Source organism: Passer montanus, unplaced genomic scaffold (genome assembly GCF_014805655.1).
Source record: "Passer montanus isolate IOZ18808 unplaced genomic scaffold, ASM1480565v1 scaffold70, whole genome shotgun sequence".
NCBI classification, from domain to species: domain Eukaryota; kingdom Metazoa; phylum Chordata; class Aves; order Passeriformes; family Passeridae; genus Passer; species Passer montanus.
The window spans coordinates 2,914,733-2,938,260 of record NW_024372148.1 but is presented as its reverse complement, the minus strand read 5'-3'; the positions used below and the strand labels follow the sequence as shown (position 1 = coordinate 2,938,260).

The 23,528-nt window shown below is 37.7% G+C and overlaps 2 protein-coding genes across 3 annotated transcripts; both read left to right on the top strand.

The window, feature by feature from the left end:
* The first annotated feature begins 826 nt into the window (after positions 1–826).
* On the top strand, positions 827–16,972 carry IMPACT (impact RWD domain protein). 2 transcript variants are annotated; one of them, XM_039730131.1, is made up of 11 exons: positions 827–946; positions 1,762–1,890; positions 2,625–2,677; positions 2,963–3,025; positions 5,116–5,201; positions 6,814–6,942; positions 7,232–7,326; positions 9,618–9,691; positions 11,677–11,767; positions 14,000–14,134; positions 16,850–16,972. In XM_039730131.1, the coding sequence occupies exons 1-11, from the start codon at positions 911–913 to the stop codon at positions 16,907–16,909; spliced, it is 951 nt and encodes a 316-aa protein (XP_039586065.1). In that variant the 5' UTR covers positions 827–910; the 3' UTR covers positions 16,910–16,972. The 2 variants fall into 2 exon arrangements, with proteins under 2 accessions (XP_039586065.1, XP_039586063.1); XM_039730129.1 differs by lacking the exon at positions 16,850–16,972 and adding an exon at positions 14,382–14,498.
* Positions 16,973–16,977: 5 nt separating this feature from the next.
* LOC120512138 (histamine H3 receptor-like) lies at positions 16,978–23,232 on the top strand. Its single transcript, XM_039730127.1, has 3 exons — positions 16,978–17,224; positions 19,664–19,830; positions 22,416–23,232. Exons 1-3 carry the CDS (start codon positions 16,978–16,980, stop codon positions 23,208–23,210), a joined length of 1,209 nt encoding a protein of 402 aa, XP_039586061.1. The 3' UTR covers positions 23,211–23,232.
* The last annotated feature ends 296 nt before the right edge of the window (positions 23,233–23,528 follow it).

Below are 23,528 nucleotides of genomic sequence, written 5' to 3'. Positions count from 1 at the left end.
TTGTGATACTGAAGACAAAGATGGTCTTGGATTCACACTAACTCTGAAATAAATTTCTGCAGAACTGCTGTGCAATCAGTAGTTCTCCATCCAGAATGTATGTAGTTGATAATACAGTGCTAGTATTCTCCATACTCAGTAGCATCCTAGGTTGTTTGGAGTTTTTTTGTGTTTGTTTTTTTTTTCCCTTTTCTGTAGGTTGTTATTTTGTTTTAGTTTTTGTTTTGTCTGTTTTACCTGATTGTCACAATTATTCTGAACCCTAATCCTGTTCTCCAGAATGGGTACAAATTCTCTACAAATTTCTCTTTCGAGAAAGGCAAAGTGAAGTTTACCTTGAATTCTTCCTGACTGTGTCAGTATAAAATCACACTGGAAAAAACCCATAAATTACAAAAAAGGTGAAACCCATGTTTTGCACGCAAGGAGACCTTTACTGATAAGTGTCTCTAAAAGATATGCCTTACGTTTCGCGAGGTTAAATAGAAGAAATGGATTTTTAGAACTGTATTGAAAACTGCTTGAAACACCTGTTACTCCTTTAAATAACTTTTAAAGGAAATTTTGTAGTTATGTCAATCGTTGCATCCAGAGCGCCACAAACGCAAGCTGAAAACGGCCGCATCAGTAAAACCCTCAGTGAAACAGAACTGCTTACACACTTTTGATTAAAACCAGGGTGTAGGGAATACGGGAAGAGCATCCAAGACGGACATAAAGCGGGTTGGGCGGCGATGCAAGCAGGAGAGCAGCCCGGCCGCTCCTCCGTCCCTGAGGCGGAAGGAAGGGCCCGCGCGTCACCGCCACGGCTGCGCACACGGCGCGGCGCCGGGCTGCCCCTGGCTTTTCCCTGCTTCTCCTTCCCTTCCTCCTGCTCCTTCCCTTCCTGCTCCTCCTCCCCTAGGGTCCGATGGCGGCGGGTGACACGGAAAGGGCCCAGCAGCAGGTGAGTGGCGGAGGGGCCCGCGGGGACCGCGGTGACTTCAGGGGGCTCCTGGTGAGCCCCGGCCCCGGAGCGGCTCCGTGCCCGCTGCGGCGCGCTGCACCGCCGCACTTCACGTGTTTTATTTCTAGGTAGAAGGCAGTTCCCCGGTTATTCTTTATGGGAATTTGTTGTGTATCCGCTCCTCCTCAGGACGAGCTTAGTGCCAAACCTTCGGGGTCTTTCCCCTGCCGGGGTCCGACCCAGCCAGCCCGGAGCAGCGCCCGACTGGGAGCTGCAGGGAGCGTGTTGGCATCTCCTCCAACAGGCGCTTTGCTCGCCTTGTCACTGCTGAGGTGACAGGATTATCCAGAGAAATTCAAAAGCTGTTGTGTGTGTGTGAGACCTGAGCAAAGGTTACTTACAAAATCACAGGGTCAGTTAGGTTAGAAAATACTTCTGAGATCATCGAGTCCAACCTGTGAGCAAAGACCACCGTGCCGACTAGACCAGGGCACTGAGTGCCACATCCAGTCTTCCCTTAAACACCTCTGGGCACAGTGACCCCACCACCTCCCTGGACAGCCATTCTAATGTCTCATCACCCCTTCTGTGAAGAAATTCTTCCTAATGTCCCACTTAAACCTCCCCTGGCGCACCTGAACTCCTGTGAATCAGGACTGGATCCCCAATAGCCTTCCAGTGCAGTGAATCTTGTCATGTCTGTCAATGAGTTGTAGAAGAGAAAGACTTTAAAAAGATGAAAATATCATTGGCACAAAAAGTTGTGTGGGTTTTATGAGGTGGGGTATTTACTTTTGCTTTTTCCCTTTTTTTAGATTGATGAAATTGAAGCCCTTTCATCAATCTATGGTGATGATTGGTGTGTTGTTGATGAAGATGAAAAAATCTATTGCATTAAAATTAGTGACTGTCTGGACCAACCAAAATGGACCCTGTGTTTGCAGGTACTGTGGTGGTAAAAAGTTTAACATGAATTTTGCAGTTAGACTGATGCAGGTGAAATCTTTTAAATATGGTTTATTATCTCCTCAGATGATTAAGAAGCTTTTGGATTGGAGTCTGTGATAAGACTTTTCAGTGATTCTTCCTGTAACACATTGGTTTGCTTGTGATAAATTCAGTAATTGTGTATCCTGATTCCACACCTAACCAAAGCATTTCAGTGTATTTCACCAAAGACTAATTTCTGAAATACTTTTACACTGAGGACTTTGTGCCTCGGTGAATCTACTGCAGTTTTGCAAAGTCTAGATTTGCTTTCTGGAGAGTGTTGAGACAAAAACAAATTTGGATCAACTTAGTTGATTCAACTCCTTAATGTTTTCAGAACTGAAAGCAGTAAGTTTACTTGGCGTAAGAAATATGGAAGTGTCTACTTAGGGAAATGTGGTACCACTTTTTTAAGTCCAGTAACCGAGTATGCTGCTTCTTTCAGTTTTTTCTGTACTTTATTTTGCGTCCCTATAAATTGCCCCATAAAACATAATTGTATGCATTACCACTATTGGAGTTTTAAATGCAGATATTCAGTGTTTCTTGTAATTCTGTAGCAACATACCCAACTGCTTTCTTCATTTGTAACACTAATTGTAGTCCTGGTGCCTGACATCAGAGTCCTTCAGTAAAACTCATCTAGCTGAGGGTAGTCCAGTGAATACATATCCTGAATTTCTTTCAGGTGATTTTGCCACCAGGATATCCAACTGCAGAGCCACCTATTTATCAACTAAAGTAGGTGATGTTTTCTTGCAAACATTTGTGTTTGATGAATTGCCACTGTTAATTGTTTACCTGTAAGTGGAAGTTTAGTTAAAATACTCCTTGAATTGAAGCATACCAGTGATTTGGGATGTTTCCAGCAAGGATATTCTATTCTTTATCCTGCTTTTTCCAAGATGTTTGCAGCTGGAATCTTGATGGTTGGCAAAGTTTTATTTTCAAGGGGTTCATCAGATTTATTTGGGAATATTGGAAGAGCATATAGCACAATTTTAATTGCATTTCTTTTCATTCTAGTGCCCCTTGGCTTCGAGGACAAGATTATACGGAACTAGCAAATAGCTTGGAAGAAATATATGTGTAAGTTTGAGATGTGGAATATAGTAAAAGGAGTATTTTCAGTTTCTATCAGTTCTTCTGTCTATTCAGTTTCAATGTATTTTCAGTTTCTATCTGTTCTTCGCTTGAAAGTTAGAACACAGGAAATGTGAAGACATTTGGTTGTCTTAGTGCATAAATGGCATACCAGTTTTTCTAAAAAGCTAAGGGATACATAAGTTTTAAAATAAACATGTGCAGATTCTCTTGACTGGAATCTGGAACATTGTGGACTATTTATTATCACAGTGTGCAGCTAACTAATACAGGGCATAGTGGATGCATGAGAATAAAAAGCTAAGTTTAGAAATACTCAAGTTACATGATTTTAAATTGCTGTGAAAGTGGGGTAGAAAATGTAGTAGTTTATTTGTTTCTTTTGTATCCCAGAGATTATATAAAATAAACGAAATGAAAACACAAGGAAGCACTCATGCCCTGGACAGTGAAATCTGAGCATCTTGCATAAGAAATGTTTTTTTAATGCCATAAGGAAGAGACCTCTTAGCTTGCATAAGGGTTTTTTACTTTTATTAACTGGGTTTCTTAGCTAATTAAGACACAGATCATTTAAGAAGTAAAATTTAATTTGAAGTGTTAAAAATGTGCAAGAATTTTAAATGAAAAGTTCTGTGTGATCATGTTCACCACAATTGTTCAGTGGAGCAAAATAGATGGAGTTTGTCCTTAATTCTGTCCAGTTTCAAAGGATTTGATGGAGTCTCTACCACAGGTAGAGCTGCTGGTTTCTTTTTTGTTCCCCCCCGTGCAGTCCTGTAGGCTGTCAAATTGTGCTGGTTCAGCTCCCTTTTCTCTATATCATCTGCTGGTCAGAGTCCTTACTGGTCTGCTCTCACTTCTGTTTGTTCAGCAGGAAGTGAAAGTGTTTGTACTTTGGGGCATATATGTACTTTAGATCATTTTAAACAGTTTAAAAACCTGGAGTGATCACTGATGTGCACAGCATTTGTGAAAACCTTTTATCTATTCAATGTCTAGATGATTGTCAGGTGAACAGAGATATTCTGCATTATTTTACATTGTGTTTGACCAGGATTCTAGTCCCTAGGGATCCAAGTTGTGTAGTTCTGCAGTCTAAACCAACACAAACTACACTGTCAATTGCTGTAGAAAAAATGGATATTTATAGATCACAAGTCTGTTTTAGGAGACACAAAGTAATTTACAACTATTCAGAAACTGTAATTGGGTGATAGTTGGACAAATTGCTGTTTAGTTTTGTAAAACAGGGAAATTTTATTCCTCTTCTGTCTCTCTCCATCACTAAAAAATGTCTTCAGATGTTAAAGCAGTGTGCTTTAACACAATAAGCTGTGCTTTTCACACAATAAGCTGTGTGAAATTAGGGTGTTGAATTGTTCTGGAGTCTGTCTAGATTTCAAAGTGAGAGCTACAAGTTCATAAAATCCTTATTTTTGCTTGAATATATTTTCTTAAAATAAGGATGCTTATTTGAATTTAATTGTTTCCAGCAGTAGTGCTGTATACATTAAGCGGATTTTAAACACATGATTTTGTTACTTAGCTGGTGCCCAGATGGTGGCAGTAAGAGTAAAATTAATGAGAAACTCTGAGATTATCTATGGCCCTAAATCTTTAGTTTTGTTTCTTAGACGAGCATGCATAGTTCAGAACCATTTTAACCATTTGAGTTGTTTGGGTTGTGCTGCACATAAAGGAAGCGTTCATTAAATCCTAACACGCGTGTGTAAAACGTGTTCATCACATCCTCCCTCAGTACCTTGATACACATCTGTGCTCCCTGAGTGAAGCCTCCGAGGCCTAAATCTTTATCTCCCTGTCCTATAGCACTGCCTAATGCCCAGACATAGTGTTTCATTCCAATGCTCCACTGACCTCTATCACAGTCCACCGATGAGTTTTTCACCCAGTGAGCTACTGAGACAGCACTTGACACAAGCCTGCCTGAGCTCTTTATCTCACTAGCTTATGTTCAATTTCTGTGTCTGAAATCTGTATGTTATTTTGTGTACTTTCAAAGTGAAATTAGCAAAAGTGATTCTTCATTTGCCATGACCTTTTACTTGCAGACAGAACCTTGGTGAAAGTATACTGTATTTGTGGGTGGAGAAGATACGAGAAGTTCTGGTGGAAAAGGCACAGTCTTCAGATCCAGGTACTTCAGAAAGTACATGGGGTTTTTATTTTCCTTCTTCTTCCACTGCACAGTAAGATTTCAGTACAAGTTAGTTTAGGCCCACTTTTGAATTGGATCTAAATATCAGAGAACAGTCTCCTGTGTCAGGGCTTACTGTTTTACAGTGGCAGTGTCCCTTTTTAAAAAGCAGCAGGGTAAAGAAGGTGGGGGTGGGCCTCTGAACTGGAACAAGGTCTGCAGTTCTCTCAGGAATGAAATGATTTGCTTGAAAGGACAGTGCTGCTCACGGGTAGATTACGTCTTGCCCTCCATTCTGCAAAGCATTATTCATACCAGTAATTCATTTCTGGTGTTGAGTGGATTTGGATTCAAGAGAAGATAACTTCAGTGGACTGTGCAGACAAATGACCAAGTATTCCATCATTTTATTTTTCTGTCCTTCCATTGATTTTACTGTATTGGGATGAGAAGTACATCATCAGCAGAGCTGCAGTGATTCTTCTGCTGTTATTCTTACAGAGTTTGTGTAAATTCACTGTTGTTTCAAAAACTGGTGGGGGGTTTTGTGCATTAAAATGCTAAACTGCTATGAAATGTGTGAGTGACGTATGCATGCACAGTGGCAAAAGGAAGCAGAATTACTTTTCTCTGTCAGGATGCTACCTTTTTCCTGTGAGAAATAAAATTCTGAAGAAAAAAAAAAGTCATTTTCAGTGTGGTTTCATGGTAAGGTCTAGTGTTAGTCTTTCAATAAACTGTGTATTTTGTTGCTACATCAGACATTGGAGAAGTCATTCTTCACTGATGTGGCTAAAAGAGTGGACACTGAGAAGTGAAAATTTTACTGGCAGTGTTGGAAGTTTGGGTATTTTGACCACAACTTCCATTTTTGAACATGTTTTATCACCCTTCTGTTTTGTTTTTTTTTTTTAATGGAAAATACATACATTATGAAACTTGCATTAAAACACATCGTAGCCCTCTAAATAGGAATGAAATTGTGATATGTTAATTTGGCTCTAAATCCAGATGTCAGAACCCTGTATATTTCCTCCTTTGTTATTGACTATTATTTTTTAGACGTTCTATGCATAAAGAAAAACGGGATTTTTGGAATCCTGGAATACTTGAAGCATGTTGAGAGAGAAGTTTCAAATCTAATAATTTTTTATGTAATAATTTTATACCCTCATGAAGTGGCATTGAGCAACAGCTCTGCATTTTCCCCCAAATGACCAGTAACTGCCTGGAGTTTTTGTGAACCATCAACTTAATTTGATCCCTAAATTCAGATAAAAGGTAGCATTTTGAATATTTAATGGAAATAGTAAACATTATTGCTCTTTTTTTCTTTGAAATACTGTTACTTACTATTGAAACAGAAGGTCTTATGGAAGGATCCCATAGTATGAGTATTTTATTTTTGATTCTCAGGAATTTTTAAGTTAATACTGGGATGAGTACTTTTGGGTTTTGTTGTAATTAATGTTAGTATTCTGCATTTAATAATTTTTAATGTCAAACTGTTTTGAACTGAGAAGACAGAGACTTTTGAGAAAAAAGAGTTGAAAATTTGTTTTGCTTATCTTGCAAAAATGTGTAATAAATTCTACTACTTGTATCTTAATAGAACCAGATATTAAGAAAACCACTGAAGAAGTTGATGAAGATGATGGAGATGATTTTCTCCTAGACTATCAGCCCACTCAGGAAGATCAAGCTAAAATGTTAAATCACATGGCATCTGAAAGTCAGGAAGGTAAAAAATACCCTCTTGTTAATTCTGTTGAAATAATTTAAATGAAACCTGAAGATTCTGGTTTCCTACTCAGCTTTAGAATAAAATTAGTGACAATGGAATTAAAATAACATTTAATAACAGTCACTAAAAATGCAATATATTTTTGGTGGGTTTGTACATTATTTTCTGTACTTCACTTTAATAAGTCCCTTTTCTTATAGTTGAGATATTCTTTACTTTTGTAGCCCCATGCATTGTTTCTGTCCTCTTAAAAGAAAAGAAACACTCCCTTGTTTGTGACCCATAGATGAAGAACTGCCCCCCATACATCATGGAAACCCAATCACAGATCGAAGGAGCACTTTCCAGGCACATTTGGCTCCAGTGGTGACAACCAGACAAGTTAGTAGAGATCAGTTCTTCTCTTTTTGCCTGTGCTTTGAGCTTGACAAAGTATTACTGGAATATTTGGGATTTGCCAGATACGTTGGTCTGTCTGTGCATCTTTCTGTGCTGGTACTGTCTGAATAGTCATTGGTTTCTCACTTTCACTATCAGCTGAATAGTGAAGTAGCAGCTCTTCTTCCTGCTATTCTTTACCACTGTGTGCATTAGATGGACAAGAATAAGAACCCTGTAATTTGACTTCTGGATGTTGGCAAGTTTATCATAAGATGTTCGGAAGTTACCGAGTCTGTCATGTGTTAGCTGGAAAAGCTAACACATAAAATGGGTTTATATATGTTCTCCCTCTTTCAGAAAGGAAATCTGTTGAAAAACTCACTTGGATCATGCATAAGTAAATCTTTATTATGACCTAATTGAGAGGGGTTTGGAGCTTCTCTTGTAAATCACTTTCCATCTGTTACCATCAGCCTCCTTTGATCATCCCTTTTTAGTGGGGAAACTACTGTTCTTTTCTTTTATTAACTCACTTAAACCTTGAAAGGATTTTTCTCTTTATTTTTATGCAATTTTAGGGTTTTATTAAAGAATTTTTGGTAAGGGGCATTGTCAAGTGCTTGAAGTTCCGTGTAAGCTAGGTCACCTACATACTCAGTGGCTATGAAAAAACACAGCCAGGTTGACAGTGGTTTTAGGCTGATTTCTCTATGCAAAAGCTGTAATGTTTGAAGCCATCTGTGTTTTGTTTTGTTTTTTCTTCCCCCTCAATAATTTGCGTAATATGGACATAAGAATTGATCTCTAAATCCCAGCATCCCTTTGACCTTTCAAGTTCACATACATTGTATATTCATGTGGGGTTTTGTGTGTGTAGGAGCAATCTTACTCACAAATCATGATAAAAGGGTGAGAGTATTTTAAAATGAAAAAGATACATTAAGCCAATGATTTCTATTTCTTCCCTTTCTAAAGTAACAGAGTTCATTTATTATATATGTATCTTAAAGACTCTCTTAAAGAAGATACAGCTGTAGCACAAAAATTAACCTTTATGTTTTCAGGAACCAGGTAGCTTGGAAATAAGTAGTGTCAAAGGTGAAGATAATTTCATATGAATTGTCCTTTAAGTCCCTGTATTGAAACTTACTGTTTTAACATACTGTCCATGTTTATGAAAGTCTATTAAGTAATAAGAATTGTTTCCTTCAGTGTTGAAAGTAAGGAGAAGCAATATTCTCTGCTAATAATAGGATTTTTTAAAATTGAGATATCTTTTATTTGAGGTGATTTTTGTCAGTTGAATTTCTTCAAGAAGAATTGGAAATAGCACAGTATAGCTAGGGCAGATATTAAATATGTCTGTTGATTACTCTCTGAGACATTTGTTTTTGTATGGAAGGCAATTTACATGCCAGGCATGAATAGCTAGGGCAGATATTAAACATGTCTGTTGATTACTCTCTGAGACATTTGTTTTTGTGGAAGGCAATTTACCTGCCAGGCATGTTTTCCCAAGCTTTCTCAACTTCAGTAATGTTTTGTATTATGGACTAAAATGATGTCTTAATCAAAAGCTCTTCTTTTTGCTAGACCATTGGGAAGCATTGAACAATTGCCAGCTTGTTTACTTAAAAACATATGACAAACTGATATTAGTAAATGTTTTCTATTTGGTACTTCTTAAGAGCAAAGAGATCATACACATGATGGGAATATCTGTTTTCCAGGAAATACTGACACTTTCAGACCCCTAATAGGATGTTTTTTGTTTTACTGTTATTTCTTTGAAGTGGAAATTTCATGGAAAAAAGCGTGTTTGAGAAAAAGGAAAAACTTGAAATGTAGTAGGGCTTTCTAAACATCATGTTTTTGTGAAATAAATAAAAGCAGTGTGTGGTGGGAATATGTATGTTGTGTTCTATCCCAGCTTAACTTTCTTGTTAAAAAAAATAGGCAGGTGCAGTTGATACTTAATACTGACTAAAAATGTTTTCTAGATGTTACTGTCTCTTGTTTAATAAAACAATTTGACACTTCTACATCTTGAGCAATAATATGAATGTACACAATGTAGAAATTCAAGGGACAAGCTGCTTTCAGTATCCCAGGAAAACAGTTTAAAACAATACTGAGAAGCTGCTTCTTGAGTCATCACACCAAATATTTAGTGTCAAAACATAAAATTGTTTCATTGTAGTATTAGGGAGATGTTTGTTTAGCAGTGATAATGAGAGGGATGTGTGAAACCCCTGTTACAAATGGAAGGTTTTTTCTGTTGTTTTTTGTAGGTTAAAAGAGTTCTTGAAAAATTGTATGAGAACAAGAAAATTGCAAGTGCTACCCACAACATATATGCTTACAGGTGAGATACAAATAATGATTTTTATTTTTCTTTTTAGCGTTCTTTCACAAATGAGTGCAGGACATGAGAAAGAAGTTCCTTTCTATTGAATTCCTTGCTATTAAAAGAAATTCCTTGCTTTAGGGAGCAGGTTTCTTATTTGTATGGTTGGTGTTGCAGGTGTTATTTTGAATTTGAGGTCAAGAAAGTAGAACATGCAGTAGAAAATAAGACAGTGAAGCAGCATTAAGAATAGGGAAAAAAAAAAAGTGGATTTGACCATGTGTTGGTATACTTTTGTAGTCATGTAGTGTATACTTCCATGTCTGAGCATGGAAATGCTACATCATAAGAAAGTAGAACATGCAGTAGAAAATAAGACAGTGAAGCAGCATTAAGAATAGGGAAAAAAAAAAAGTGGATTTGACCATGTGTTGGTATACTTTTGTAGTATGTCTGAGCATGGAAATGCTACATCACCCTGAATGCGTTTTTATTTGGGTGAAGTAACTTCTTTTTCCCCCCAACCTTATATTTAGAAATAGCTGAAAATGTTCAGTTGAAATAAGAGTCGAATCAGAAAGCCTGATGCAGACATCTGGCATATGAAGTTTCAGCTGAAATACGAGAAACTTCAGGGATTATGAGAAACAGGTAAAAATGAGTTTGGCAGTCACCTGCCTCTGGCAACTTTAGTGAACATAGATTGTGTGAAATGAATTGGTCTCAGTCCATATAGCAGTGTAGGTTTTCTGAGGAATGTAAGTGACAATAAAAGGGAGGAATTGCAGGAACCAGTCATCTAAAAAAGCATGCACAGGTACTTATCCATTCATGCTCATCCTGCTGTGATCCTAATGAAACATGAAATGAGAGAAAGTGAAAGCTTATTTTACCAAAAACTACAAGCTTCTACCTAAGGAAAAAGTTTCTGTAAAGAGGGCATTTCTGTTCTCACAGATGATGATCTGGCTTCCTTCACTCAGATTATCCAAATCCACATGGAAAAAAAAAAAAAAAGGAACCAACACGTGTTTACTGCTTCCTCTTCATCATGTAGTACTAGAAGCATCTTTCTCATTATGTCACCTGTAACTAAGTTCAGAAGTTAGGAAATAAGTTGGTAACAAACCAACTTATTGGTCAGTAGACCTCTGAGCATGACTTAGGGAAAATTAGGCCTAAGCAGCTGCGTTTTTTATGAAAAAATGCACCCAAAAGTTTACTGCAGTGCCCCCTGAGGAAGGAGATGACATGGAGAATCCAAGGGCAAATTTCAGTGATAGTTTCATGTTGCTGCTGAAATAAAAAAAAAAAAAAAAAAAAAAGGAACCAACGCGGGTTTACTGCTTCCTCTTCATCATGTAGTACTAGAAGCATCTTTCTCATTATGTCACCTGTAACTAAGTTCAGAAGTTAGGAAATAAGTTGGTAACAAACCAACTTATTGGTCAGTAGACCTCTGAGCATGACTTAGGGAAAATTAGGCCTAAGCAGCTGCGTTTTTTATGAAAAAATGCACCCAAAAGTTTACTGCAGTGCCCCCTGAGGAAGGAGATGACATGGAGAATCCAAGGGCAAATTTCAGTGATAGTTTCATGTTGCTGCTGAAATACAGACATAATTACTAATAATATTTTTGTCCAAGTTCTTCTTCTAGGTTTATACCGTTATTTGAATCTGTATCTGGTAGAGTTGGTTCCAGCTAGGTGCAATTATTAGGCTAAAAACCTGGGTATATTTTTGTTTAGGGACTTTAAACTGGTAATGACTGGAGTTTACCTGAAGTAGCTAAAGTCTGTGTAAAAGTTTTTCAAAACTTGTTCTACTGTACAGATAAACATTTGTGGTTTACCCTATGCCTCATCCTGTTTTCATATAAATATGTGTAATAGAGAGAATTGATGCACACGTGTATGAAAGATAGGAGATTTTATTAATAATGTATAAATATTCATTGATTAACATTTTAAAATCTATTTTATGTTATTTTTTTTCTTTTGTAGAATATACTGTGAAGATAAGCAGACGTTCCTACAGGATTGTGAAGATGATGGAGAGACGGCAGCAGGTGGACGTCTTCTCCATCTTATGCAGGTTGTAGAAGTGAAACTTTGGCTTTTGGAAGTCTTGAATTTATATTGATTTTAAAAATCACTACAATGTAAATAAGCTTGTAGAAGATTATTTTGATTTTTGCTCTGCTAGCAGCCAGCCAGATCATTGCTTTCTCACAGTTAAAGGAGAAACACAGACTGTAGCACTTTCAAGTCTCAGACCATAGAAACAAGTGATGTTTCATAGGTGGCAGTAATAGTTTGAATGGGTTAAAAGATAACTAAGTTTTAAATGCTGTGCTTCCTGTGTGGTGTAAGGTACACAGAAGATAAATACTGGGAGAAGCTGACTGTCACAATAAAACAGCTGACCTGTGCACAACCTGTCATGTGGTTCCCTTGAGTAGGCGTAATAAAAAGACACCAATATATGAACTTGCAGAGTAGAACTTCAAATACAAAAGGAGTGGAGGAGCTAAGCTGTTATGATAATTTAGTCTGTTTTGTTGTGCTGTTTCCTTTTCTGGGCCCACAGCCCTCATACTCACATATATACTCACATATATTTTAGTCTTCAAGTATTGAAATAAGATTTGGCAAAGGTGCTGCCAAATGTGAGTGAGTCGAGATTGATAAATTTTGGTTCATGACGCAAGCCCTAGTAAAACTGTAATTAAAGTAGCACAACTATAGGAGACAGCTGTGTGCATATTAATGCTGTGCCTCAAGTCACTTAACTGTGTGAGCAGACAAAATATTTATTTTTGTTTTAGATTGATGTTCCCTTCACAACAGGAGTTTTATTTTCCTGCCCTTTTCTTGCTTTAATATTCTTTTGCTTAATATGTTGCACTCTTATTCCTGGAAACTTTTCTTCCCCCACCCATATTTTCTTTTTTTTTTTTTCTGAAAAAAGTAGTCGATGGAAACATTTTGACATTTTTAATTTCAAACTTTTTCAGAATTCTAAAATAACTCAAACCAGACTTGGGAAGGTTAAATAAATAAACAAACCTAGGTTATGTAATATATGCAAGTATATGTGCTAAGTGTGAAGACATTATTGTTATGAAAATAATATAAAGATACAATTTGGCAGTAACTGTACCTCATTTTGTTCTGAGATTATCAGCTTTTTCTCAGCATGTTAGTACACACTTTTGAAAGTTGTCTAGGCACTTAATAATCCATAAAAATCCAGTTTAGAACATGACATGAATGTCACTTTCAAATGTGAATGTGTGTAAATTGTAGGGATCATCATTCTCCATCTGTAATCCTAGTTACTGGGAATATTTCTGTTCTGGAAGAATAGCAAGATAAGGATAAGAAAAGTTCAATTTTCAACCATAGGAAAAGATTAAAATAGTTTATGGGCTGATTTCTGGATGTTCATAGATCTTGTAGATTTTTTGGTTTGAGTTCTTATGATGTATGGGTATGAAAATTAGGTAATTTAAAACATTTATTGTTGCTGAATTTATAGGGTTTTTTTGTTGTTGTTTTGGGAGTTTTTTGGTTTCGGGGTTTTTTTAATAGAAATTAATCTTGTTTCAGATAAGACCAGCATTTCAAAATAGCACTTTCTGGTTACAAGACACTGTATTTTAGATTAGTATCATCCTGTTTACTGTCAGGGGTTTTTTTTTGTTGTTGTTGTTTTGGGAGTTTTTTGGTTTTGGGGTTTTTTTAATAGAAATTAATATTGTTTCAGATAAGACATGCATTTCAAAATAGCACTTTCTGGTTACAAGACACTGTATTCTAGATTAGTATCATCCTGTTTACTGTCAGCAGTTGTTATACATAGACTTTATGGCCAATACATAAATGTAGAGTAGAAAATTCCTGTCACCGAACATGGCCCTAGTCCTTTTCATTTTAAAATTAAAATTTTTTCACAAACCATGACTGACTCTTCTAAGAGTATTATGCAAATTAGTCAGATATCTCTTTTTTTCTCCTTAACAGAGATGGTTAATGTTGTTAACATGCACATATTGACAGTACTACCTTATGGCATTTTATATATCCATGTGTATAATGCCTGTGGCCTGGCTGTTATTAGCCTTGTCCACCAACACTCCCAAAAATGTGAATAGACAATCAGCTTAGTGACAGAGTAATAATGGATCATACCAAAGAATAAGAAAGGTAACTGAGTAATTTTTTAAAATAAAAGATAGACCTTTTTTATGTTTCAAATTGGTGTCAGCAGTGAACCAGGTTCGCTTAAAATATAACAACTTTTATTGCTTTCTATTATTCACAGATTTTGAACGTCCACAATGTGTTAGTTGTGGTGTCCCGCTGGTATGGAGGTATCCTCTTGGGACCAGATCGTTTCAAGCATATAAACAATTGTGCAAGAAATGTACTTGTAGAGTACGACTATGTACCATCAACGGTATGTTTCATCCCTCCAGAGTGGAGGTATTTGCATGTGAACTTGTGTGACTTTCCACTGTTAGATGAAGCCAGAAGAAAAGTAATACAACCTGTGTGAATGGATAAACATGTCCAAATTTTCATAAATCTCTGTGAACTGTGAATGCTGTTCATATTAAAAATAATTCTCATGGGTAACCTTGGGAGAATACTTGTGGTTTACAAGAATATTTTTTAAATTTTGCAATGCATGTTTTTCATTTCAGGAAGAATCATCTAGACAAGCTGGAAAGAGCAAAAAGATAAAGAAGGAAAACAAAAAGAAAACAGAACACTAATTTATTTTTAAAAAACTTTAAAATACTATTTTGCACATATTTATACAAAAAAAAACCCTGGACCTTATTGCTTTATCTTTTATGGACATGTTGTATTCAGAAGAGAATTCAGTAAAGCCATTGATATATTTTCACCTTGTTTTGTGATTTCTTCTGCTGTTCTGAAGTAGAGCTTAGACACAAATTTTCTGTTTTCTGTTTCTTACACAAGTGAACTCCTTGTTATGAGGACACGTATAAGAAACAGAAATGTCCTGCAGCATCTGGAGCCATTGCTCCACCCCTTCCCACCAAACAACAGCTGACTAAATGAAAACATGTATTTCTCTTCCTTTCCATTCCTGGAGTCAAATACACGTCTTGTATTAGTAATTGAATTCTGTAGTTTGTTGTACTGAGAGTGGGGCTAGAGTCATTCATACACCAGGTCACTTACAGAGTTTTAGATACTCTTTTGTGAAAGCAAATCGTGGGTCTGAGTGTGGTGTTTGGAGTGCGTGGTGCTGCCTGTGCAGCTCCTGATCAGGTGCTAGACAGGGGCTGCTTGGTGACATATGGAAGGCTGAACGTGGGCAGTGAGCTAAGAAATGTGATGGAACTACTACGGAAGTTCTTTGAGGATTGTTCTGTGATGGTTGGCACGCCAGAAGCCTGTTGAAAAGATGAGAATTTGTGTTGCATAATTAAAGGAACCAGTGAAAGAGACCATACAGTCAGTGAGCAAGATGAATCCCCTGTCCTTTAAAATGTCTGAAAACGGACCAACAGGATGGAAATGCATTTTTATTTTCACACAGCTTCTTTCAAGAGAGAGCATGAAGTACTGTCTAACTGTCTTGTGGACATTTTTGGTTAGAGAAGTTACAGTCCCTTCCTATTTTTGTTTGCAAGCATTTCCTAAGTTTAAACTTCCTTTATTCTAGGAAGTAGATACAACATGAGAAATAAATTACAAAAATGTCTGACAACAACTCTTAACTTTAAAAATTATTCTGGGACATTATTTTTAATTTAAACTGAAGCAGCAGTTTTAACCATTTTTTGTTATCAAATACTGTAAGGTTTTTAAGACATCCTGCTCACTTGTGAAAGAGTTACAAATTTTATTACCTGGCAAATTAATTTATACCCAAAGTACAATTGCCTGTCATAAAAATATGTCAACAAAAAACCATAACATTACCAGGAAAGGGTGGATAGTGGCTTTTATCTTTTTGGCCACTCTGTTTTAATACCTTTTTACTTTCCTGGTTTTGTTTTGTTATTCTGAAAATGCATCAGGAGTACACCTGAACACAGATTAGCCATTACAGCACTAGAGTTTCCTACAAGGTAGTATCAGAATTTTTTTTTTCTTTGTGTCTCAAACCTAAATGAGCAGACTAAGATATCTGCTCTCTGATTGGGGTACTTCATTAGCTGAGTATCTTCTGAAGAACTGCTTGGTGGTTTCACTGTCAGTCATTTCCTCTAAATGTCCTGCATGCCTCTGGAAATCTTCCATGCTCAAATATGAAAACTCACGTTCTTAAAATCTTAACTTTTAAAAGTGAAGATAATTGTGCTTCTTACAGCAGCATACCAATTCTGGACTGTTAGTAATTTTTTCATATTGCAGGTAATTCAGGGTGGTGGTTCTACTGTTTAGTATGTGTTTAATGTGGGGGTAAAAAGGAAGATGAAGATGGGACATTAATTTGTGGATCCTTTTGCTGTATTCATCTTTGCTATGTGTTTATTGCCTAGCATGCAAGCTCTCATTCTCATTCAGGGAGTCTGCATTTAGTTGCTGGGTTCTGGGGAAACAGCAGCTGGTGATGTGTTGCTGAAGCTGCTGCTAAGATTTTTGAAACTGATTTCAGTGAGAGTTTTGAACTAATCTCAGGGCTGGACCATTACAGGTTAACTGCTCTGGTAAGTAACTGTATGTATACTTATTTACATCGTATCAGTTTTCAGCTCCGGAGTGTGCAAAAAGTCGACCATGACTTTTCTCAGCAAAAAGTATAAATACAGAGGGACCAACGTCTTGCTGAATTGTAACAATGTCAGATAAACAAGGATGAAATTAAAAAGTAGCTTAAATTCTCATTAGGATATGTACATAGGATGAAGAAAAAAAAAATTAGAAAAGTCATATATAGTTGTATATGCTTTGCTAGCAAGTAAAACACATCAGGAAGGGAGGGAGGGAAGCAAGAGGGAACCTCAAATCAACCCTCCTGACCTCCACAGATAAGGATCATGTTGCTTAAAGAAGAACTTGCATTTTAAAATACGAGCTTGAAAAAACTGCATATTTCTTAACCAGAACTCTGCTAGAGTTCTGCTTTAAGAGAATCTTAAGAAAACTAGATTTATCTAGTATTAAAAGCCTTTTATTTTTTTCCCTCCAGAGAAATTTTTTTTTGGATGCTTATTGGATTTTTGACCCATCCTATTTTAAATCCTTATGAATCTCAGCCTTTGGATAACCTTGCCAGAGAGAACTTCCTTCCCAGACTGACCTGACTGGATACCCACCATGCACAACAGCACCACTGAAATTCCACCCACGGCTGCGACGTGTAACGAGACTTGGCCCACCCAGTCTCCCAGCTCCGAGTTCTCCCTGGGTGTGTTGGTGCTGCTGGCTTTCCTCATGGTGTTGCTGTGTCTGGTGACCATCCTTGGAAACATGCTGGTGATCCTTGCTTTTGTTATGGACAGAAACCTCAGGCATCGGAGTAACTATTTCTTTCTGAATCTTGCTGTTTCTGACTTTGCAGTGGGTAAGTGAGAGCTGTGGAGCCATGTGCCAATTGTGTTGTAGGACTCTGAGGAGAAGCACTGATGTTTATTTTCCATGTGTTTTCTTCTGAGAGAACTGTTTCCCAGCTATGTCTGGGGGAAGGATGTGGAATGGTGGAAGCTGCATGAAGTGTTTTAGCAGCCTATTATTTTTCAGAAAATAAAGATTGTTTTGTTAGGTAAGCAGGTAATGTTTAATGTATCAAGATAAAATACTGCTGTGGGAATTTAATAGACTAACAAAGAGTGGGAGCTGTTTGTGAAGAGTTTTGGCTAAAATTTAGATAGTCTAATCAAATACAGCCTATATTGTCTGACAGCTCTTGTGTACACGGTCAATATCTTCTATTTCAGTTTACTATCACACAACACAGATCATCACCTCAGGTTTGTGACTAAATAGAGACGAATGCTATTTTTAATAATTTTGCTGTATATGCTCTATATAGAGTAATACCTTAGGGATATGTGTTTGTATAGGCAAATAAAAACTTACAAATAAAACAATTTCTAAGAAATTTGATGCTACATGTATATTTATACATAGGGACACATTTAGTTTTGAAACTTGTACTGAGAAAAAGTACAATTAAAACAGGAGTGTAATGTTCAGTTGGAGACTGGAGTATTGCAATATTCTGTGAAGCGTTGCATGTCTTTGCTAAAAGCCTTGGTGAAATTATTGAGTGGGTAGAAGGATGGTTCAGAATAGTTTTGGCTGTTTAACCAAATCTGCATTCTGACTTGCATATCACAACAATTTTTTTTTAAGTATCCATTTAAGAAGTATACTGAAAGGAGAGAATAAACTTGTCTTAATTTTTTTTTTTTTTGCCAGTGCCAGAAGTTCTTTCAGGGATGCAGCTTCTAATAGTCCCATCCTTGTGATGTCCATATCTCCTTGTATAATGTTTTGATACCTCCCTGCATATGCTTGATGTCTTCTTCCAGCTTATTTCTCCCTTGGTGTGCTGCAGAGCTCTTGCTGCCTGCTCTCCAGTTACAGTGCACTGGAAAAAAACAGCAGTGAGCATAAAACCAGTGGACAAACTGGTGTTCTCTCATCTGACTCACCATCTAGCATCATACTGAACAAACACCAGCATCTAGCTGAGAAATACAAAGTAAATAAAGTTCTCTGCCAAAGAAGGAAGTACTGCTTACTTGGTATTACCTACTTTCCATAATTTTTTGTGATATTATGTTTAACTGAATGTCTAGTTTTTAATTATAAATTCTGTTAAAAGCTTTGCCTTTGTCTTAGTTTGACTTTAGAGTCAAACTGATTTGTATTTTTGTAGCTATATAATTTAGATTCAGGATATGCCTAAATTATCCTTACTGCCTTCTTGATCTAAATTGCTAAAAGCTTTCAGAATCATTTGCTTATTCTTTTAACATATCTAATCTAGATGCTTGTGACATTCAGCAATTTTTGCTTTGTCTGTGTGCTTCAGTACCTATAGCTGGGTTTGAATAGAGATCTCTTGATTCTTAGTACAAGGAGAACAACAGGAATTGTAAGATTTTTATGGAAATGGAAACTCTCAAGATACTCTCTTACAGGAGTTCACACTATTAGGTAGTAAATCTGAAGTTGAAACCGAAGTTTTTTCCTGATATGAGTGTTAAAATCTCTAATGTTTTGCTCTAAAACATCCCAAGGCTGTGGTGTGATTCTATGTTGGGTGATCACCTCCAAATCCATTAAAATGAGGTAATATTGGTGCTTTCGCAACATTTGGATTTAGCAGCCTAAATTTAGGTAGCAATGGGTGTGAGTGGGTCACTCATGTGTTCCCACAGTCTGATGAGTTCCCATAGATAACATCCTATCAGCTTGCCCCTGAAAAGTGGTTATTATCAAGACTTAAGATAAGGAGAAAGGTTAGGCTGGGTGCATTTAATTAACTGTGCTGTTCTTGTCAGCCTTTTGATCATACAGTTTTTAAAATTAGTCTGAAACTCATATTTCTGTAAGAAGTTAACTTCTGGAACATTTTCTGACACGTATGCATCTAAGAGTATGGAAGCATGGCAATTGGATAATTTGTTGTAGAAAACACTGGATTATACTGGGGGAAAGATTTTTTTTTTTTTAATCTGCTATTTTAATTTCAGCAGATAAAACAGAAGAATGTTTACTTCAGTAGGTAGAGCAGTCAACTGCTCCTTCTTTTAGCAAGTGGAGAGGTAACAATGATACATAATAAACATGATACACCTTTCAGAGAGGTATTAATTATAAGAACGTTACTAGTACCTAGTTTGTAGTAAAGGTTCTTTGGTTGCAGGATAATACAAAGCCATCTATGTGGCAATTCCAGCCAGTTTTGTTCAATCTTGTATGCAGAAATACTCCTTTGCTCTCATGCAGTGCAGTGCTGACTGATGTATGTGCATTTGGTTTCTTTCCACAGGTGTGTTCTGTATGCCGTTGTACATCCCTTATGCCCTGACAGGGACATGGCACTTGGGAAGGAGCCTGTGCAAGCTCTGGCTGGTCATGGACTATCTCGTGTGCACAGCTTCAGTGTTTAACATCGTCCTTATCAGCTACGACCGTTTCCTGTCAGTTACAAAAGCTGTAAGGCTAACATTTCTATTTATTGCTTTATATATGTTGGGATTTCTATAAAACTCAGAATGTTTCACAGTTAACACTTTAAGCTGAATGGTGTTTTGTTATGGGTACCATTTTTTAATAGAGAAATTATGATGCTTCAATGTTGCATTAGGATTTAGGAGATTGCCTTGCCTGTGATTTCAATGTTACCCTCGTGCCACCTGCACCAGAAGTTATTTAATTACTCTACACAGGAGATGGGAAGGTGCAGGTGGGAAAGAAACAGCAGGCATGTGGAGAACTTGGGCTTTGGCCTTTAGAAGAGTTGGTGGTGATGAAAACTAGGTTGAGTCAAGGATGTGCTTAGACTTGGATAAATTAGGTAAGAAGAGCATTTGGAGAGACAGTGAGATGGACTGAGTGAAGATCAGATGAGGATATGAATTACTGCAGGGGGTGATTGACATGTGCTGACAATGAGCATTTGCATGGAAACTGATCTCTTGAAGCAAAAAGAGGAATGAATCAAAATGTGTGGAGAGGTAAGAGATGTTTCTTGAGTGTTGTGATTCTTCTGTTTCAGAAGATATCCAAGGAATCAAGTAAGAAATATTATCATTCATCATTTCTAAGCTCTACTTGGTGTTCGATCCTAGAATCTGAGAATGGTTTGGAAGAGACCTTAAAGATCATCTGGTTCCAACCCCCTGCCATGGGCAAGGACACCTTCCACTAGACCAGGTTGCTCAGAGCCCCATCCAACCTGGCCTTGAACACTTCCGGGGGTCAGGCATCCACAACGTCTCTGGTCAACCTGTTTCAGTGCCTCACCATCCTCACAGTAAAGAATTTCTTTCTAACATCTGATATAAACCTACTCTCTTTCAGTTTAAAGCCATTGCCCCTTGTCCTGTTTCTGCTTGCCCTTTGGATCCTGTCACCCCAAAGGCAGTCAGGTCACCCCAAAGCCTTCTCTTCTCCAGGCTGATGAGCCTGCTTGCTTGAATGACATCTTTAATATTAGACTGGGAGATTCTCATTTGGGAGGTGCTGATACAATGCCTAATCACTTTCTGTTTTCTTTCCTAGTGGTGTGGTTTTTACAGTTGTTTTTTGCTAGTGTTTTGGATTTTTTGATTTTTTTTTAAGCTGAAGAGTAAAGTATAAGAATCCCTGTGTTTAAGACATTAATGAAGCTGCAGATCTCAGATTAAGAATTATGTAAATTAAAAGGGCCTCTGTAACCTAGCTGAGATCCATGATCTTGTGCCATTGCTGATGGTCTTCATTTACATGATCACATTCTGGTTTTCTTCTTTAGGGCAATAGGATGGAGTGAGTCTAGGAATGTGTAACAGGGCTGTTAACTGTGCTTCCTCAGAGACTTGGGATCCACCTCTGCCTCTGCTGCAAAGCTAGCCTGTGTCCAGGTGCTAGTCACTCCAGACATAACAATTTGTGAAGCTGTGCCCAGCTTCCAGTTTTCTGCCTCTAAATTGAGCTGCTCATCTTGCACAGATAGCAAATTCATTACTGCACATCTGGAGCTGTGCAATGAGCTAATGTGATGCTTTAAGACATAGAGGAGTCTGAATCTTCAGATTCAGAACAGATTCAGATTTAAAACAGTGAATCCAAACCAATGTGCATATCCCTGAACTACTGCTCTGATACTTGCTGGTGAAATAGGGACAATGCCCTTTGTGTGCTGCGTGGCTGTGAAGGTGCCATTCATTATTACTTGTGTATCATGCAGGTGCTCTGCTAATGAACAGTATAGGAAGCTGATAAGGAAGGCAGCAGTTTTGAGGAAAGCCTGAGATGCCAAATGTTGAATAGTATAGAGGAAATAAAATTGTCCAACTCTTCATTAATTTATCTTCTTGTGCTTTGAAAGATGTAGGGGACCAAGGTATGGCTGGGCTACTACAGGGTGGGCTTAGCTCTTGTATTTCCTAACCCTGGATGATTTTATTTTAATTCTTAATATGCTGTCTGGGTAGACATAAAAACATCAAGATATTCAGTAGTGGAATTAACTGTTTGCAAGGTAAGGCTAACATTAAAATAGAGTGAGTCAGTGAGGCAGGGGGTGTTATAGTACATGTCTGGGTTAGATTTTTCTGCTATGGCAAGAGGAAACAGTATGAAAAATGATATTGTCTGGTGTTTGCAGTCTCACATGGCAACCTGTCTAGTATAGAAGGTTTCTACTTTTGCTGGGCATGTAGGAACTCCCACAGCTGCTTTCACTCTCTGCTGAGCCTGGGCTGATGAATCACAAACCTATTTCTTACCAATTCCTTATTGCTACTTTACTGTGTCGTGGAAACAAGCAATATCGTTTCATACCTGGAAGCCGAATGATAATTTAGCCATCATAATTTCTGCTCCTCTCCTATGTCCAGTATTGAAATAAATCACAGAGCTGCAATGTAAGGAGAACAAGACTAGCAGTTTTTCAGAACCTTACATAATGAAGATGTTCTAAGTGACTGGAGAAATACAGAACAAATACTGTATTTGGCTTGATTACATATGTTTTTTTGACATAATTTCCCCCAAAATGTTCTCTGAATATGTGACATGTCCTTTTTCCCTTGCAGGTATCTTACAGAGCTCAGCAGGGAATAATGTCCAGCTCTGCCATCAAGATGGTGGCCATCTGGGTCTTGGCATTCCTCCTGTACTGCCCAGCCATCCTGTTTTGGGAGCACATGGCCGGACACAGCGTGGTAGCAGTGGATCAGTGCTACGCTGAGTTCTTCAACAACTGGTACTTCCTGCTGTGTGCATCCACCCTGGAGTTCTTTGTGCCGCTGCTCTTGGTGACCTACTTCAACGTGCACATCTTGCACAGCATCCAGCGGCGCCAGCGGCGTGGCAGCGTGCAGGACTGTGAGCCTCCCAGGAGCAGCAGCCTGTCCTGGAGGTTCTGTGGCTTGCCGAGGCCAGGGGCATCATCTCCTTCGTCAGAAGCAGAGGACAGTGTTTCATCACTAACGAGGTCATGGAGACCGGCAGTGGTGGCTAATGGCCCATCTCGAAGAGAATCCAGTTCTACGGCTCTCAAAAGGAACTTTTCTGCTTCTTTCTCTTCAGGGTCTGGATCAAAACTTCAACGGGACAAGAAAATAGCGAAGTCTCTTGCCATAATTGTCTGTGTGTTTGCCATTTGCTGGGCCCCATATTCTTTATTAATGATTATCCGTGGGGCCTGCCAAGGAAAGTGCATCCATAACTCCCTCTATGAAGCAACCTTTTGGCTTTTGTGGATCAATTCCTCTTTGAACCCATTTCTTTATCCTCTCTGTCATATGAGGTTTCGAATGGCTTTTTTGAAGATATTATGTCCCAAAAAGTTTTCAACATTGAGATCTGGTAGCACGCCTTCTGTTTAGAGAGGTAAAGAAATGTCTTACAGATAAGGTTCCTCTCTTATTTAGTGATACCTTTTCATACGTATCGTTGGCATGAATAGAGAAAAAACCCATTTGTTTACTAATGACATTGTTTAAGAGTGCAGCAGAGTTATGTAATTGCCCTGATATTGCTAATTTTCTGGATCTCATTTTTGGTTTTGCTGATATGATGCTAGATTATTTACCGTGTACTGCAATGAAAAGAGCAATAAGCTTTGCTAGATGTCCTCTTGGTTTGTGAGTGTGAGGAATATTTTTTTCTTTCTCTTTTTTTTTCTTTTCTTTGTTTAATATATA

Coding starts and splice junctions, on each gene's coding strand:
- IMPACT (XM_039730129.1), top strand. CDS start 911: ATGGCGGCGGGTGACACGGAAAGGGCCCAGCAGCAG. Junction 5,202..6,813: donor GGCACAGTCTTCAGATCCAG/GTACTTCAGAAA, acceptor GTATCTTAATAG/AACCAGATATTAAGAAAACC. Junction 14,135..14,381: donor ACGACTATGTACCATCAACG/GTATGTTTCATC, acceptor TTTTCATTTCAG/GAAGAATCATCTAGACAAGC.
- LOC120512138 (XM_039730127.1), top strand. CDS start 16,978: ATGCACAACAGCACCACTGAAATTCCACCCACGGCTGCGACGTGTAAC. Junction 17,225..19,663: donor TGTTTCTGACTTTGCAGTGG/GTAAGTGAGAGC, acceptor TTCTTTCCACAG/GTGTGTTCTGTATGCCGTTG. Junction 19,831..22,415: donor TCCTGTCAGTTACAAAAGCT/GTAAGGCTAACA, acceptor TTTCCCTTGCAG/GTATCTTACAGAGCTCAGCA.